The sequence below is a fragment of the Salvia hispanica genome, chromosome 1 (assembly GCF_029641045.1).
Source record: "Salvia hispanica isolate PSC_SH4W2 chromosome 1, Shi_PSC_v1, whole genome shotgun sequence".
NCBI classification, from domain to species: domain Eukaryota; kingdom Viridiplantae; phylum Streptophyta; class Magnoliopsida; order Lamiales; family Lamiaceae; genus Salvia; species Salvia hispanica.
In genome coordinates this window covers 65,326,299-65,344,483 of record NC_142692.1, presented here as the reverse complement: position 1 = coordinate 65,344,483, position 18,185 = coordinate 65,326,299, and the positions used below count along the sequence as shown (strand labels likewise).

Here is an 18,185-nt window from a genome sequence, read left to right as displayed (position 1 = left end):
ACAATTATTGAGGGATTTCGAAGCTTATTACTCCAGTTATTATCAATTTAATCATCGAATGACTGCAAACTAATTGGTGGTGATTAGATTATACATGCATAATATTTCATCAATGTTTCAAATTGGTAAATATTTATACATTCCTTTAAAAAAAACGACGCTAGTTTTAATCCCTTCATCTTGAAAAAATTGGATTGGAAAAATATCAATCACATTAACTATCTATCAGCTAGTGTACAATGTGGATGGAAACAATCAAATTCAACCTACAAATCTTGTACCTCCTCAAGGGAAGAAAATTGTGCATCGATTCGGCAAAGAGCTTCTTGATCAATTGTGAGTTGATTTACCCACTTCGGTGTGGGGAAAAGGGAATCTTGTGTGATACAGGAATCATCATTTTCCCGCTCGCCTTCAGCCTCCGCTTTGCTCTTTTTCGTATTCCACGGAACCACCTGAGATGCCATCTCCCGACACGCTTTCAGCTCATCCCCATTTTGTGATTTGTTTAACTTATCAATGAGATCATTTAAGGCTGTGGCTTTCTCGCCCTCTCCTTCTGTATCACTGACGTCGCCCAGCTTTCTTACTTTCTTCAATCCTTGATCTACAATGTGTTGAATCCTTTTTCTCAAGTTGTCAGTTGTTGCTGGATTTGATCTGAGCTTCAACTTCAAGTGACGAACCATCGTGTCATTGTTATCGCCATTGGAACTCAACTTCTCACTAGAAGACTGCTCATCAGACTCAGAGATCACACGGAAAACCTCTTCCAGTAAACCAACATTTTGCATGTATCGATCAAAAGTTACACTCTCTGCTTCAATATTTTCATCCCTAAATTCTTTCAACTTCGAGAACCTCCATTGGTTGATGACTTGTGCATCCTGACCATGTAAAGAAAATACGAAAGGATTTTAAGCCATGAATAGATTATTTCAATGGATAAAGTTTCTCACCTTTTTAGTCAATGGCTTCCTTGACTGAAATGGTGTCTGTACGTTACTGAACTGCGCAAAGTTGTTAGAAAGTTGGCGAAGCCTGTGAAAATTCCTGTAATAAGGAAATAACTAGTTTTAAGGATGTTCAATAGAAGATTAAAGACTAAATCGGTTAGCCTAAGCTACACAGATTCAAACTTCAACTCCCATGATTAACAACTTCCTGGCTTCCAGCAACTAAAAAATAAGTAAAAAGAGCTATACAATGTGAAGTGGAAGATGCATGATAAAGCATCAAACAAACATAGAAAAATAGATAATGAGGTAATCTCATCTTTCTTACTTTGGTAATATCAAGCACTATAATACTCCCTTCGTCCCACTGAAGATGACCCATTACTAAAAATGTAAACACATTTATCTCTACTTTATTCCTACTCTCTTAATCCCTCCACTTAACACACAAAATAAAATTGCATAAAATCCCGTGCCACCCAAGGAAGGGGTCATCTTCCTTGGGAGTTGGGACGGAGGGAGTACTAGACATTTATATTCAGTATAAATATATCTACAAATAGATCAAATATAAGGGCTGACAAGGGCAGCCAACTTGCAATAACTGTGATGCATCTTGAATAAACATGAAAGATAAAACACAATGACACATAGAAAGAAATCTTGTACATGGATTATGCTAAACAACTAGATTTGCAACTTACCCTGAATGAGATGCATCAGACGATTGCTGGCCAAAGAGAGGGGAGCTGGTAGAGGGCAGTTTGTCTGGTAAGGATGAGTTTCCTTTCAACACTGCAAATACAATTATAATTCAATGACTTGAGTATGTATAGTTGAGCTTGTAAGTATTGGAGAAAAGAAGCAATGTTTTCAACTAACCCTCTGCCAGAATGAGAAAGAGAACCCCACCCAATATGGTTCGTGGTTGATCTAGGTTAGGTACTATACTTTTGCGGATCTTTATACCCTAGAAGAGGCTTCCACGAGGAGGTAATTAGGTATTAGATCCACCAAGAACCTATGGCTGTCTATCTGCCTCCATTGGTTTAGCCACTAATTTGCACATCATCTTCTCTCCTTGAGAGTAGAAGCATATCCATACAGATTAAAATCCACAACATAAACCCCAGATCATTTGGAAAAAATTTCTTTATTAATATACTATCTTCTGTGATCCTATCACATTTCTATCAATGTGAACAGTGCTGAAGAATTTTGTTCACCGGTTTGAAAATTACTTAATTTGGTATCAGACACAGTCCAGTGCTAACGACACAGCACAGAGCAATATTAAATACTTACCACATTCAGATAACATCAAAAAAACAAGCTTTAAATTCTAGTGTCTTAATGATGAGATAAATCTTACCAAAAGATGAATAGTGAAGAAGGGAATCATGAACATTCATCTTTCTGATGAGTGTTCTTTTAAGTTTAGGATTGAAGGAAGTCAATATTCAACTATTTCTTTTCTTAGATATGAGATACTACAGTTTTTAATGTTGTGAGAGACTCACAAAAATTAAAATCCTAATCAAAGGATTGTAGCATGAGACTGGATTACCATACCATGTATATGACAAGGATTTTGTGCCTTTGCACAGCAGTTCTTGCATGACTGGTATGGACATCTGCACATTTGACACACATCAAGAATATTAGCCAGGACACAGGGAATCAGTTATGAACTCAATAGATGGAATAGAAAATTGTATGCAACATCAGCAAACACGGAGCAAACTTGAAAATGATATTTTCATATATGTAAACAGTCAACCACATCTATACAATTTTTGTTTCAAAGGGAAGAAATTTACCGCAGATAGCAAACTAAATTTTAAGCTGCAACTCTTTGTATCTATAGTTGGAGTCTTTGGGGAAGGGACAAAACATCAGCTTCTCAATCATGCATCGAGGTGTTGTATAATTTATGAGATAAGTAGTACTCCTACTATAATACTCCCTCCGTTCCATAGTAATAGAGGCATTTTATCATTTTGGTACGTTCCATAGTAATAGAGTCATTTCCCTTTTTAGTAAAAGTCAACACATTTTTCCACACCTACTTTACTCTCTCTTACTTTTTTCTCTCTTCATCTCTCTACCTTTTTCAGTTTCCACTTTATTCTCCCTTTACTTAACTCACCTAACACATTTTTTCTTAATCTCCGTGCCGAAAAGAAATGCCTCCATTACTATGGAACGGAGGGAGTAGTTCCATAGCAGTTAAAAGGAGCATCCTAGAGGCTAGAGGTTGACACCTAGGCATCCGTTGGGACTCAAGAAAGGCACATCTTATGGACATTTCCTATATATATTATTATTTTTGAAAACGGGTCATGATCCAACCTGATATGTGGGAAATTGAAATGGTTTCTATAATTTTTTCATATCAATGATATGCATCAGGTTATAAAATCTTTATTCTTCTTTAGCTTGGATCTAATTGATTAGCATACCAAATTTCTCTTTGCCTATCAGTATTTCGATAAGGCACAGTGTATTTTCTTGTATATCTATTTTATAAAGGCCACATATTCTTTCAATAAGAATAAAAAAAACTAATACTATCAGTAAAGCAAAAGGGGGGACATAGAGGAGAACAAAGTACATACTACATATGACAACTTCTCTTAGATTTTTAAGTATGTTTGTGAAGTGGCCACTTGGACAAGGACATAAAAACAAAAACATCCATAGAGGCAAACCCACTTCGAGTTTTCTTATTAAATTATAATGCTAATTGTGTTTTATTTCCTGACATGCATCAAACGATTTTCTATAATAGTGGCATACTAGAATCACTTTTCATTCTTCTATTCCTCTTTGGAACACCTTGAGTTCAAATGCAACAATTAGTCAATTACGCCTTCTGTCCTAAGTAATCATGAATCCTAAAATTAAAAGTATAAGCACGATTCCTAAAGATTGCAATATGGTGAAAAAGCTGACTCAGATAAAATTATGACTTAACACATTGAGACATAAGCTATTAAATGATCCCATAGATGAAAGCAAGGTGCAGTAGTTGGTGATAACAACTTTAGGAGTTTCAGTTAAGACATGTGTTTCACATGAACCATTACGCAACATAATGTTCAAAACATTAAATCTGATTCAAACTAAGAGCTGACTAGATGTCAGCAGCTCTATTTAAATAAAATCAACATCAAAGTTTCTTAACTGCACTATTAGACTATAACTACAGCTATTTTGCAACATACATATGCAATCCTATAATTAACTACTAACTTCACATATAGAATGGCATACTTCAGATTCAGAAACACTTAGATTCCCTAATAAGAGTGACTGAGTGCAACTGTGCAAATGGAAACACAAAGTTCATGTATAAAATTCCCTAAGTTTTTCGTACCATCGTGCTATGCCTGACAAGCAATAGAGTGACGGTGCAAATAGTGTCACCTACGTACATGAGAGTTTTTTACACCAATTAAAGTTCAGAGCTTTAAACATATGAGGTATTATAAATTGCCTGCTCAACTAGACAATATTCTTCTAGTCAACAAAATCTAATTCACTGATATTCCCTTGATTGTAATTCACGTAAGAAGGTGCTAAAAAGGGGCAATTGATTAACATGAAGTAGGGTGCTTGAATCGGGGCAGAGTTATGCATCAAACACCACAGAAACAGAACGAAGTACAACTTCTAGGAGCGCGGGGTACAACGCAGAAAGCCCTACATTGAAGGTTGCGATGAGGAAAAGGGGAAGGGGTTTACCTAGAACGCGCCACATTGCCGCACTTGATGCACTTGGGTTTGTTAAGGCCGCGTAGGCTCTTGGAGGAGGGCGGCGCGGCGACGTCGGTGGCGGCGCTGCTGCTCTTGACTGGGGATGAGGCCACCATCAAATCAGGCGGTCGATTCTTTCCGAATTCGAAATTCCAATTCAATTTAAATGAGAAATTATTATACTACTACTATAATACAAAATTAAAATTAATGTCCCAAAATTAAATAGATTGTCAGCCCTTATGAGATAATTATAAGAGTGTGAGTTAGGTATATTTTTTTCACTTTTGGTGTAATTTTTTTAGAGTTAGAAGACTTTATTAGTACTATTTGATTTCGTCACATCAATTTAATTTTTACCAGACAATGACAAAAAATTGTAATTTTATAATTTATCATTTAATGTTTAAATGACGTGTGATAAATTAAAATTCGTGATTTTGAGAACAATTATTCTGTCAATTGTATGAGAGGATGGTTAAATATATTTCAATTAACACCTTAATTTTACTCTGATTGTATATTCACAAGAATTGTGATTAGAGTTTAAAACAAATTTTGTAAATGGATGATAGCATTCACTATGGAGGGTCCTTTTTTTATTATTTATTATCCTAAATTTTTTAAAGGGTCTATCTCCACGTAATAGAAGACCTATCAAAGGTTCTTCCCACTTTCTATTTCATTTTCACATTATTAATATTTGTATATTTGAATATTAATTGTTTCACTCAACTAAAATGCGATAAAATGGTGAACACGAATAAATTAATGACAAATAAATTATAGAAAACATACTTCATTAAAAAAAGCTATATTTAAAAAACAACAGAAAATAAAAAACAAAAAAAACACAAATACAAACCTAGAAAAAAAACACCGATGAAAAACACAGATAAAGACTAAAGCGTCGTCGTCGTCGGAAGCCAGACCCAACTGTTTCTTTATCCTGCTAATAGTTTTCCAGATGTTCGTCTTGACACGATCATTCGGTTCATCTCGATATATCTTGTAGAACTTATGCAGCTGAGCGTAGCCGACAATTTTACATTACCCTCCGCGTCCCCATCGGTTGACTGAGAGGCACTCCCACTGTGACTAGAATAGTTGTGGATCTGTGAGTACCGGGTGTAGAAGTCATAATTTCTGGCTGGTAGACCGCATCTCCGTAATTCGAGTTGATTCCTCTTCTGATGCTCCAGTGGAACGCCTGTGGGTTATTGTTTTACCAGCACTGACAAATGAGTTGCCGGAAAATTGAGGGAAGTTGGAGTATTGGTTTTTGGTAAAGTAAGTAAGGAATGAATCCTCCGGTGAATAGGTTTCCACCGGGAACTTGGTTGAAGTAGGGATTTTGCTTACTGGGTGGAGTTTGGTTGAAGTAGGGATTTTGCTGAGTCGGTGGAGTTTGGGTTTCCGGCGGAATTTGGGTTTCTCCCGTTTATGAGCTTCCATCGCCGGAAAATTGTGGTGAGTCGTCGGGATCCATTTTGTAGAGAGAGGAAGTGTAGAATGAGAAGAGAGATGATGGGAAGTGGATGTACATTTAGAGAATTAAAAAATAATAATAAATACTCCCTCTGTCCCACATAATTTGTCTCACTTTTCCATTTTGGTTCGTCCCACATAATTTGTCCTATTTCACTTTTACCATTTTTGGTAGTGAACCTCATATTCCACTAACTCATTCTAACTCACATTTTATTATAAAACTAACATATAAAAGTAGGACTCACATTCCACTAACTTTTTCTATTAACTTTTCATTACATTTCTTAAAACTCGTACTCGGGCAAAGTGAGACGAATTATGTGGGATGGAGGGAGTAAATAATATACGATAGGGCCGATGATCGGCCCTTTCTCCATAATGGAGGGCCGTTCAAAGGCTCTATCCATTGGCTAGAGCCGATACAACAGCCATCTGGAGGTGGGGAGGCCGATCATAAGCCCCTCCGTTGCAATGGTGGTCCGATGAGGGAGCCGATCAACACCCCATTTGATCAGCCCCCGTTGTGAATGCTCTAAAGTTGAATGGTGGATGATCGAAGTCAACAATATTGGTACACCATTATGTGAAAAATATCTTTGTAGTTAAATGGACAAATTGTTTGTAAAGTCATGAACTTTAACAATACTTAGTTTTTTTCGTGAATTTTAAAGGTTGTATGAAAAGTCATGAACTTTACCGGGCTGTGTAAATTTCTCATTCGACCCAGTCAAATAGATTCCGACACAAACTTATCCTACGTGGCAAATGACAAATTTAGGCTTAAGGAATGTTAGAAGATCTTGTTTCATTAACTCTGTGATTCAGTGTATGATCCATACGAAGGATTTCTTCTCATATATTATTTCCTTCAAGTTCTGCTATGGTTAGTTGACCGCATTTGTTAATTTTTTTAGTTGCTTTAGTGTTTGACAAATAATATTTGATCACATTTTTTTTTAAGATTTTGAAAATGGAGGACATTTAGGCTTGGGGAAACAGTTCTCGATTCTCGGTTAACCGAGAATCGAAAGGTTAGAACCGAATAACCGTTATTTTCTAATATTAATTTTTATATATTTATTTTAGCTTTATTATTTTGGTTTACAAAAGGTAAAAATTAGTATTGTAAAAAGATTAAAACCTAATTAACAGCCGCTCTCAATATTCTATCACTATGCTGATGTTGCTCACGTTCTAATAATATTAATTAACAAAGTTTATTTTTTTATTTACGTTAAATATGTATATTATTAATATTTTACCTGCATTTTAACAAAAGTAGCTCTTAGTGCAAGTGGTAAGCTTGTGTTGAATCTGCTATTCACCATCCTCCAACTCACCCAGGATCGATTCCTAGCAACAACAACTGAATGTATTGTACTGCAGTTGAGTTCGGTTCCTTTGGTGGAACCGAAGACTGAACCGATCGGTTCCTCTAGGAACCGAACCGACAAAGGGTGCGGTTCCGGTTCTAGATTTTGGAAAAAATGGGATTCGGTTAACCGACTAATCGGAATCAAACCGACCGAATCCCCACCCCTGGACATTTTTATTATACAAGATGCAGCCTGAAGTCCTTGTTCATATTGATGAATGGAGAAGTTAAAATTGATGCTACTATACTTGCTTCCCTTTCGAACGATATTTTCCCCATGGGCATCGACCAAGAGTCCAAGATGCACACTAGTATTTGATCTTTTGAACCAGCTAATTGACTGTGACTTAAACCATAGTGGATTGATCAGTGGGCGCCAAGACACGATTTTTGATCCGACATGAATTCGCACAAAGTTAATCCGACATGAATACGTGCGTTTAGAATTTAGGTCCTTATAGGGTCGACCCAATAAGAACCCGAAAATTTTGGGTTGGGTTGGGTCGAACCGATTTGGGTCGGGTTGGATTATCCGTTAAGAAAAAAATAATTATTTTGACTATTTTTATTAATTAAAGAATATTATACTTTAATTTTATTAGTAAAAATATGATTAATACTATTATTAATTATTTTTCATGATAAAAAATTATTACAGCAAACTTAAATTTTATTAAAAAATAATTATTACTGCATAAATAATTATTTTAATTTTTGTAATATCTTATTTTATCGTGTAATATCAAATTTTAATTATGTAATATCCTATGTCGGTCGTTACATATTGTCTAGTAACTTGCTATAATTAAAAGAGGACCGATATTTTTTTGGATGATGGGAAATCCGCACGAACCCGACACGAACCTAAATAAGGAGAAGAACCGATCGTTAATTTGCATTAAATAAGGGTAAATACTACTTGATTCGTTATAATTGACCTTTAAATTGTTGTCGCTTGGTACTCACATTTATCATTCGTTAATTTGCTTTATATATAGTATTCGTTTAATTCAGTTTCTGCTGAAATCTAATCTAATTCTTCCTACTTTTTAACGATTACGTGTCGTGGATGAGGATGTGTTCTACGATGCATTACCATTTGTGAGTTATTTCGCCATTTTTATAGTTTGATTTTAGTTAATGTAGTGTATTAATGTCGATAATGAAACAACTCAAGCTTGTAGTATTCCTATAATGAACCTTTTTTTAATACAGTTACATGATGAGTTGGAGTCCGAGATACATGAAGAGTTGGAGAACGAGATGGATGGACCTACTGATGTTTAATCTTCTAAATTTGTGTGGATTACTTCCTAATTCTGTTTTCCTATTCCATTATTTATGTTTTGTTTATTAATGCAGAAGAATATCGATCTTGTAGCTTGCCGAACTAAGAGATGGCCTACGGCTTATCATGGCACTGAACTCTTAAAGAGTTGTAGAAGTTCTAGTTTTATCAACTCTGTCATCCAATGCTTGATCTACATAGATGATTTCTTCTCTGATATAGTTTCGTCCAAGTTTTGCTATGGTAAGTCGTATTGCAATTGTTAATTTGAGTTGCTTTATATATTTGACTAACTAGAATCTTACAATGATGCAGATTCTTCATGTATTAGATACAATCTCAAGTCACTTTTCATGCATGAAAAAGTTGAAACGGATGCAAACAAATTGTCTTATCTTTTGAAGTATAACTTCTCCATTGACATCGATCGAGAGATGCACATGCATATTTGGTCTATCTTCTCAACCAATTAATTAACAGTGACATAGACCACTATGGAAGGAGCATTGGACGTCAAAACACCCTCGTGCGGCAGTTGTTTGGTGGATTAACTTCATACGCAAGGCCCTCCCGACTTTCTATGTGTACTTGTGATCACTGTGGCGAGAGCAAATTTGTCCAAGAATTGGCTCTGCAGATTCCAACTATTTTCATTCCCCATCTCACAATACCTAAGAAATTCACATCAAGTTTTGAATCACTGGCCAGACCTCATGTAAGTTTGTTCATTTTTATTTGTTATCAAGTTCTCTGCCTACGTTTTATTATTGAGTTCATTTTTATTTGTTATTAAGTTCTCTGCCTATGTTTTGTAAGGTGGATACAAAGTACACTCTAATTGGCATGATTGTGTGCGTGTCATTAGACCACTACTTGAGCTTTGTCCGTGTCAATAAGACATGGTATTGCTTTAATGATTCAACGGTGAGTACTCACTTGTTATCCTATCGTTTTATCTATTGCAGATTTTAAAACTAATTATTGTTGTTCTATAACTCAAATATTCTATTTTTCTTTGATATTGAAAGTCAAGTATACCGCAAAAGTATGATATACCAAATTTCGGTACAATATACCGAAATAACCGAAAATGACTAACTGAAATCTTACAATGATGCAGATTCTTCATGTATTAGATACAATCTCAAGTCACTTTTCATGCATGAAAAAGTTGAAACGGATGCAAACAAATTGTCTTATCTTTTGAAGTATAACTTCTCCATTGACATCGATCGAGAGATGCACATGCATATTTGGTCTATCTTCTCAACCAATTAATTAACAGTGACATAGACCACTATGGAAGGAGCATTGGACGCCAAAACACCCTCGTGCGACAGTTGTTTGGTGGATTAACTTCATACGCAACGCCCTCCCGACTTTCTATGTGTGCTTGTGATCACTGTGGCGAGAGCAAATTTGTCCAAGAATTGGCTCTGCAGATTCCAACTATTTTCATTCCCCATCTCACAATACCTAAGAAATTCACATCAAGTTTTGAATCACTGGCCAGGCCTCATGTAAGTTTGTTCATTTTTATTTGTCATCAAGTTCTCTGCCTACGTTTTATTATTGAGTTCATTTTTATTTGTTATTAAGTTCTCTGCCTATGTTTTGTAAGGTGGATACAAAGTACACTCTAATTGGCATGATTGTGTGCGTGTCATTAGACCACTACTTGAGCTTTGTCCGTGTCAATAAGACATGGTATTGCTTTAATGATTCAACGGTGAGTACTCACTTGTTACCCTATTGTTTTATCTATTGCAGATTTTAAAACTAATTATTGTTGTTCTATAACTCAAATATTCTATTTTTCTTTGATATTGAAAGTCAAGTATACCGCAAAAGTATGATATACCAAATTTCGGTACAATATACCGAAATGACCGAAAATGAGGTACGGTATTTGTATGAAAATTTATCATACCAAAAATATGGTATACCAAAGTTCGATATACCAAAAATTTGATAAGGTAAATGTATGATTTTTTCGCACCGAACTTCTGATAAGGTATACGGTATGGTGGTTTCGGTAAGGCATATCGTACGTCCTTACCTACCCACCCCTACCAGTTCCAGTGCTACAATCTGGACATTGCACAACTTTGACGTGTGACTTGTGTTGGAAATAAATCAAGGAGATTGGAAGAAATCACAAGATTAATTGTAGATTGATTTTAGTGAATATTTTTCCTGATTTGTAGCTAGGGTAAATCTTTCCTTATGTAATTAATCTCTAGCCTATTTAGGCGTGTAAAGTCCTCACAATTCATAACACAGTTGAATATATCAGAAATACATTATTCAACATGGCATCAGAGAAAGGCGGCTCAGAATAAGATTCATCACAGCCTGAGAATACCAAATCTCGGCCATGGCAGATCATTCAGACGATGAAGAGAAACCCAACAACAATAACGATTCAAGATTGAGAATGAGTAAGAACGTTACTCTGGCAGTCAAACTCAATGGAAACAACTACCCTCTCTGGCAAAAACTAATGAGGATAGCCGTTGTGGGCAGACGAGCCCTTCGGCACCTCACCGGTATACCAGCGCCTCCAGAACCAGGGGCGAAAGGCTACACCGAATGGGAAGAGACGGAACTCCAGAGCTGCAACTCGATCAGATCACCTCCCGTTGGGAAAAGAAGCTACTTTAATAACTCTATCTTCTTTGTGTTAGTTGACCTAATACTTTCGTTCACTTTCTCTTGATAGTTGTCTAGAGTGGTGCCTCTCAAGCGAGAGACCCTCCACATTGCTATCAAGGAAATAAAAGGAGGGAGTAGGAACAGTCGCGTCGGGTCTGCCGCTCAGTTGAAAGCTATGAAACAAGTATGCGGGAGTTTAAAACTAGAATTGGCACCATGCAACTCTCCAAGGGATTAAAGAAGAGATAACCTACTTTCTTAGTAGCATAATGGTACCTCGCAATTCAAAAGTCTCTCTACGGCTGAAGAATGAGCGTGTTCTTGGGCCATCATAGAAACATAGATAGGGTCAACGCGCTTGGTTCGCCCCTTGTTGTGTTGCATTTTGTGATCCTCCGCTTCAGTCTGCCTTTTTCGGATAGCCGGGACCTGACGTTGATTTCCGATTTCAATTCTTATGTCAGCTCCAGGTTTTTTTGGGCGGCCATCTGGTTAGTTTAGCTATCACTGCTGGAAGCCCCTGCGGTTGTTCGGCTGCGTACTCCCCGTCTGCCTATCTCACACTCCCAAAGCATATTTGGTTTGGATTTCATATTTCATTTTCCTTTCCTCCATCTTTCTTTCTATCCATAGGTCGGCTTCGTGTAGATAGATCTTTGCCGGGGGAGATTGGTGCTCCTTGAGGTATGCCTTTCCGGTGGGTTGTTCCTTTATCTATCTTTTCCATCCAGTGCCCGCACTGCGTCAGAAAATCTTCGTCTTCGATCTCTCTTCGCAACGCAATAAAGAAGTCTAACAGTTTCTCTCGACATCTGTCTTTTAAGACATCGATCTCATATCTAGTTGCAGCGTTCACTATGTTGCCTACGCCCGTCCATTCCTTTCAAGCTTGATCCTGCCCTTAGATCGTGTTCTCATGGATAATCGACAATATCGAAACTGATATCGTCGTCGATTTCGCACACCACCAAACTACACAGGCCCTGTGGGAGAGCTTGTCCGTCACGTTTGCTAGCACTGCTGATCCGTACCTGTTATATGACTTGGAGGAAAGAGCGAGTAAGATAGTGCAAGGAGAACAAGGACTCGAAACTTACTGGCGTCGTCTCCATGGGACCTGGATCGAGATAGATCGATGTGAGAATCGCCCGATTGATTGCTGTGACAAAGGAGTCGGGCAATTCCGAACATACATAGGAACAAGACGTTTGTTCAAGTTCCTCACCGGACTGAATGAACGATACGACGGAATCCGGCGCGACATCCTCAAAGAGCATCCCCTGCCCTCAGCCGAAACCGCATACGGGCGGGTGAAACGAGAAGCTACTCGGCTCAAAATCATGCCGCCGGCAGCAAACTCAGATTCCCCGGCCGGAGCAGCTAGCGACGACTCATCATCGGGCGGAGTGGGGCTAGGATTCACTGCCCGAAACCAACCCCAGCAGCAGCAGCGCGTCAACCAACAACCACCGCCACGCGCCGCCGGACCCAACCGCAGGGGAGGAGGATTCAAACCGGACAAATCCAAGCTATGGTGCTCTCATTGCGGTAAACCGAAACATACCAGAGAATCATGTTTTCTCTTGGTTGGATTTCCCGAATGGTGGGACGAAAATCAAAAGGCGAAAGCCCGATTGGCAATCGGGGTGGACGATGGCAGCGGTGGTGGATTGTTTCCGACGGGAGGAGGCAACCGTGAGGCCACCAATCCTCGCGCGAGAGCCGGAGATGGAGACTCCCGGAACGGAGGGGGCGGCAGACGGGCAGAGGAGGTAGTAGGAGAGGCGGCGTTTGCAAGGATGGGAGGAGGCGGCGGAACTGCAATTGGGAATGGAGGTAACGGGCTGGAATTAAAAAAATCTAGCCCAAATTCTCATTTACAGTCAACACCCCATATTTCCTTTAAATTGCAAACAATACCCCATTTTAAAAATAATATTCAATCTGCCTCCAAATGTGTTGTTAATTGTAGACCTCAACCCAAGGCTTTAGAAAATCATTTTATTACCCCAAATAGGTTTGAAGTGTTGAATAAATTGCATATTGCTTGTAGTGCACAATATAAGTTTAGTGAAAAAGAGAAGGGTTGGATTTTTGATTGTGGAACAACTGATACTATGACCCATGATAAAAATGACTTTGTGAATTTTAGTGGAGCTATGAAAAGTCAAATTCAGACTGCAGATGGGGAATTAACATCAGTAGAGGGAAGTGGAACAATCGAAATTTCACCAACTTTAAAGTTGTCGAATTGTCTCTATGTTCCGAAATTATCACATAAGTTGATGTCCATCAGTCATGTAACAAAGGAATTAAATTGTACTTTACTGATGCATCCAAATTTTTGTGTTTTACGGGATATCAGGACGAGGAGGATAATTGGGCGTGGCACTGAGCGTCAAGGCCTCTACTATGTTGATGAGATGGCTCACCAAGGCAGTGCCGCGATGCTAGCTCACGGATCTGCATCTCGAGAAGCTTGGTTGTGGCATCGACGTTTTGGTCACCCGTCACCTGGTTATTTTAAATTACTTTTCCCGAATTTTTCTCATCTCAAAGATATTGATTGTGAGTCTTGTGTTTTGGCGAAAAGCCACAGACAGTCTTTTAAATCTAGTGAAACTCGTGTTAAAATTCTTTTTTCCTTGGTTCATGCTGATGTGTGGGGCCCCGCGCCTATTGCTGGTGATCATGGTTTTAAGTATTTTTTAATCTTCGTGGATGATTGTTCTAGAATGACTTGGGTGTATTTTTTGAAAAACAAATCTGACGTATATGCAAAATTTGTTCTTTTTTTTTTAACATGATCCAAACACAGTTTCAAACCACTGTTCGAACCCTTAGATCGGATAATGGGAGAGAATTTGTTAATAAAGAGATGTTAGAATTTTTTCAAAAAAGGGGTTTAATTCACCAAACTTCTTGTGCTTATACCCCCGAACAAAATGGAGTCGCAGAAAGGAAAAATAGAATAATTTTGGAAATCACCCGAGCTTTGTTTTTTGACTCTAAAATTCCAAAATTCTTGTGGCCCGAGGCAATTGCCACCTCTGTGTACTTGATCAATCGTCTTCCTACAAAAATCCTAAACATGAAAACTCCTCTTCAGACTTTATCTACACTGGCTCAGGTACCAGAACCTCTTACCCTACCTTTGAAAATCTTTGGGTGTTCTGTTTATGTCCATGTCCCTAAACACGAGAGAAATAAATTTTCCGCATGCGCTATAAAGTGTGTCTTTTTGGGTATGGGATAAATCAGAAAGGATATAGGTGTTTTGATCCCTCTTCTAGGAAAATTATAACCTCAATGAATTGTAATTTCTTGGAATGTGAATACTACTATACCAACCTTAGTGGTCAGGGGGAGAGTAGTGATAGTAATTGTTCATCTGGACCCCTAAATTGGTTTATGTCACCACCAAGTAACTCGAACGTGGAACCAACAGAGAAAGCTAGTACTTCCGCCGAGCCTGTCTTACCACATGTAGAGCCTCCTCAACCGCCACCTCCCGACAATCCTCCTCCAGTGATATCTGAGGTAATTCCTGACACTGGATCAGATTGTACAATTATTTCTAATGACTCATCTGCAGAAACTGTTGAGAATGTTGTGGAGAATGCAGCGGTAGATGGTGACACAGGGCGGTACATAATGCCCCCGAGAAGTAATAGAGGGATTCCACCTAAGAGGTACAGCCCCGAGCGTATTTCTAGAAGAAGTAGATACTCGGTAGCAAACTTGGCTAAGGCGAATCTTACTGAGATGGCAAGGGCATTCACTGCTGCCCTGTATGAGGAAGAAGAAATTCCTGGAACAGCCGAAGAAGCTATGAAAATTAAGCACTGGAGGGAGGCAATGATAGTGGAAATGAAGGCACTAATGAAGAACAAAACTTGGGAGGTATGTCTGAGACCTGAGGGATCTAGACTATTAGGATGTCGTTGGGTATTCACAATCAAAAGACGACCAGATGGATCTATTGAACGTTACAAGGCGAGGCTAGTTGCGAAAGGGTACACTCAGACCTATGGAGTTGATTATGCAGAAACCTTCTCACCAGTGGCCAAGATGAGCACCATTCGAGTTCTTTTTTCAATTGCTGCGAATAAAGATTGGCCACTACACCAGTTTGATGTAACAAACGCCTTTCTGCATGGGGAACTAACGAAGCCAATCTATATGGAAGCCCCACCTGGCTTTGGTGGAAACTTTGGAGGACAGGACGTGTGTAAACTAAAGAAGACCCTCTATGGCTTGAAGCAATCTCCAAGGGCATGGTTTGGGAGGTTCACTGAAGTAATGAAGAAGTATGGATACAAACAGAGCAACTCGGATCATACACTATTTCTCAAGAAGAAGGAAGGGAAGATTTCATGTCTAATCATTTATGTGGACGACATGATTCTTACGGGAGATGATGAAGAAGAAATAAGTCAATTGAAGAAAAATTTGTTTACCGAGTTTGAGATGAAAGACTTGGGACTTCTCAAGTATTTTTTGGGAATTGAGGTGCTGCGATCCAAGAGAGGAATATTCATAAACCAGAGGAAGTATGTCTTGGATCTTCTAGCTGAAACAGGGATGCTGGATTGCAAGCCTGCTGAGACACCGATGATGCAGAATCACGGTCTGCAATTAATCGAGGGGGCAGAACTCACAAACCATACTAGATATCAGCGCCTCGTGGGTAAGCTTATCTATCTTTCCCACACTAGACCAGATATTGCTTACGCAGTTGGAGTGGTTAGCCAGTTTATGCACAAACCCCAAACGGATCACTGAGAGGCAGCATTGAGAATTGTGCGATACTTGAAGGGAACTTCGGGATATGGAGTTTTATTTGAGAATCACGGACATATGGAGATATTTGGGTTCACAGACGCAGACTGGGCTGGGAATCCAAATGATCGAAAATCAACGGCTGGGTATCTTACCTTTGTTGGAGGAAATCTTGTCACATGGCGTAGCAAGAAGCAGAAAGTAGTAGCACTATCCAGTGCTGAAGCAGAGTTTCGAGGAATTAGGAGTGGTCTAACAGAGATCCTATGGCTGAGGAAGCTTATGACAGAACTTGGCCTGATATCACAACATCCGTGCAAACTCTTCTGTGATAATCAGGCAGCTATTAGCATATCTGAGAATCCGGTACAGCATGACCGGACGAAACACGTCGAGGTGGATCGACACTTCATTAAGGAGAACATAGAGGCTAAAATTGTGGATCTTCTTTTTGTTAGATCAGAGGACCAGTGGCAGATATCCTCACCAAAGCAGTTGATTCGAGGAGCTTCAACAGAGTATTAGACAAGTTAAAAATGGGTGATCCCATTGTTTAACTTGAGGGGGAGTGTTGGAAATAAATCAAGGAGATTGGAAGAAATCACAAGATTAATTGTAGATTGATTTTAGTGAATATTTTTCCTGATTTGTAGCTAGGGTAAATCTTTCCTTATGTAATTAATCTCTAGCCTATTTAGGCGTGTAAAATCCTCACAATTCATAACACAGTTGAATATATCAGAAATACATTATTCAACAACTTGTATCTACGGTATAAAGGTTGAATTAGATTTTAGCTTCTCTTTCATCAGATAGAATATTATTGTGGATTATTCCTTGAATTGTTTTCTTGATATTCTCTAAGACAAGCATGGAAAGGAAATCGAAGAAACAGCATAAAGCTTTGATTTTTCAATTTCCATGCAATTTTGGATTTCGCTGGTTTTCTCGTTTTCCTTGTAATCATAGCTATATTGCATATGGAGTATATAATACTATAATTATTGTTTTATTTTACTATATACATTTTTTATATATTAATTATTGATTATGTTAAAATACAAAGGTAGTTAATAATAACAGATTATTTGAAAATTTGGAAATGACAATTAAATTTTATAAAAAATAAAGCTACTAAAAATGGAAATTATTAGAAAACAAAATACAGTAAATGATTAAAATAACATAAAAACTAGTGATACTAAAATTCTCTCGAAACAAAATACGGTGGATAAAATTCAAAATGACAAATAAAAAACAAATTAAAAAAAACTACCGTAATCAAAGAAATCACCAATCAAAAAGTTTAATCCTATAAAAAAGGTACTCAACAAATTTTACATAAAAAGATGTAGGTCTTCCTTCTCAATGCAAATATTTACATGTATTGTGTGCGTATACATGATCGAAAATATTTTACAAATAGGATGCAAGAAAGTTTCCATATATATTGTGTGTATCCAACTTTTATATAATTCTCCATGTAAACCGGAACTTGTAATGATGGATGGACTAAAATGATAAATCGAAACTTTAATGGGGACGGAAGAAACACTATATTACTACTTTATATACTCCATAAAAATATATGTAACTGAAGATTTTGAAACTATGTTAATATGCTATTGGGAAAATGATCAATACAAAAATTGATCCCAATACAAAATCCAGACCAAATCCAATGAGTAACCCCGTGTGTATATGTTACTGTAAATACTTAAAAGAAAAAAAAAGTTAAAAAAACTTAAGCCTAACTTAAAAAAGGGAAGAGGACAAAAAAATTATTTAGAGGCAAATAACCCATAAAAATATACCATCCATTCCATAAAAATACATTTCTTATTATGCAAAAAGATTTCTCTCTAATAAAGTGGACATG

The 18,185-nt window shown here is 37.7% G+C and overlaps 2 protein-coding genes across 2 annotated transcripts; one reads left to right on the top strand and one right to left on the bottom strand.

The window, feature by feature from the left end:
* Positions 1-63: 63 nt before the first annotated feature.
* LOC125219637 (uncharacterized) lies at positions 64-4,871 on the bottom strand. The gene is made up of 5 exons (XM_048121665.2): positions 4,704-4,871; positions 2,529-2,590; positions 1,661-1,751; positions 960-1,053; positions 64-887 (listed from the first exon to the last, which is right to left on the bottom strand). Exons 1-5 carry the CDS (start codon positions 4,829-4,831, stop codon positions 267-269), a joined length of 996 nt encoding a protein of 331 aa, XP_047977622.1. The 5' UTR covers positions 4,832-4,871; the 3' UTR covers positions 64-266.
* Positions 4,872-11,246: 6,375 nt separating this feature from the next.
* LOC148934411 (uncharacterized) lies at positions 11,247-16,831 on the top strand. Its single transcript, XM_089062294.1, has 4 exons — positions 11,247-11,479; positions 12,429-14,225; positions 14,881-16,270; positions 16,343-16,831. The coding sequence occupies exons 1-4, from the start codon at positions 11,247-11,249 to the stop codon at positions 16,829-16,831; spliced, it is 3,909 nt and encodes a 1,302-aa protein (XP_088918420.1).
* The last annotated feature ends 1,354 nt before the right edge of the window (positions 16,832-18,185 follow it).

Excerpts from the sequence above, each read along its gene's own strand:
- LOC125219637 (XM_048121665.2), bottom strand. The coding sequence starts at position 4,831 with ATGGTGGCCTCATCCCCAGTCAAGAGCAGCAGCGCCGCCACCGACGTC. Across the intron at positions 2,591-4,703 it reads GGCAATGTGGCGCGTTCTAG|ATGTCCATACCAGTCATGCA; the intron begins GTAAACCCCTTC and ends TCAAATGTGCAG. Across the intron at positions 1,752-2,528 it reads AAATCCTTGTCATATACATG|TGTTGAAAGGAAACTCATCC; the intron begins GTATGGTAATCC and ends TTGTATTTGCAG.
- LOC148934411 (XM_089062294.1), top strand. The coding sequence starts at position 11,247 with ATGGCAGATCATTCAGACGATGAAGAGAAACCCAACAACAATAACGAT. Across the intron at positions 11,480-12,428 it reads GAATGGGAAGAGACGGAACT|GATCGTGTTCTCATGGATAA; the intron begins CCAGAGCTGCAA and ends ATCCTGCCCTTA. Across the intron at positions 16,271-16,342 it reads TTGCTTACGCAGTTGGAGTG|GGAACTTCGGGATATGGAGT; the intron begins GTTAGCCAGTTT and ends CGATACTTGAAG.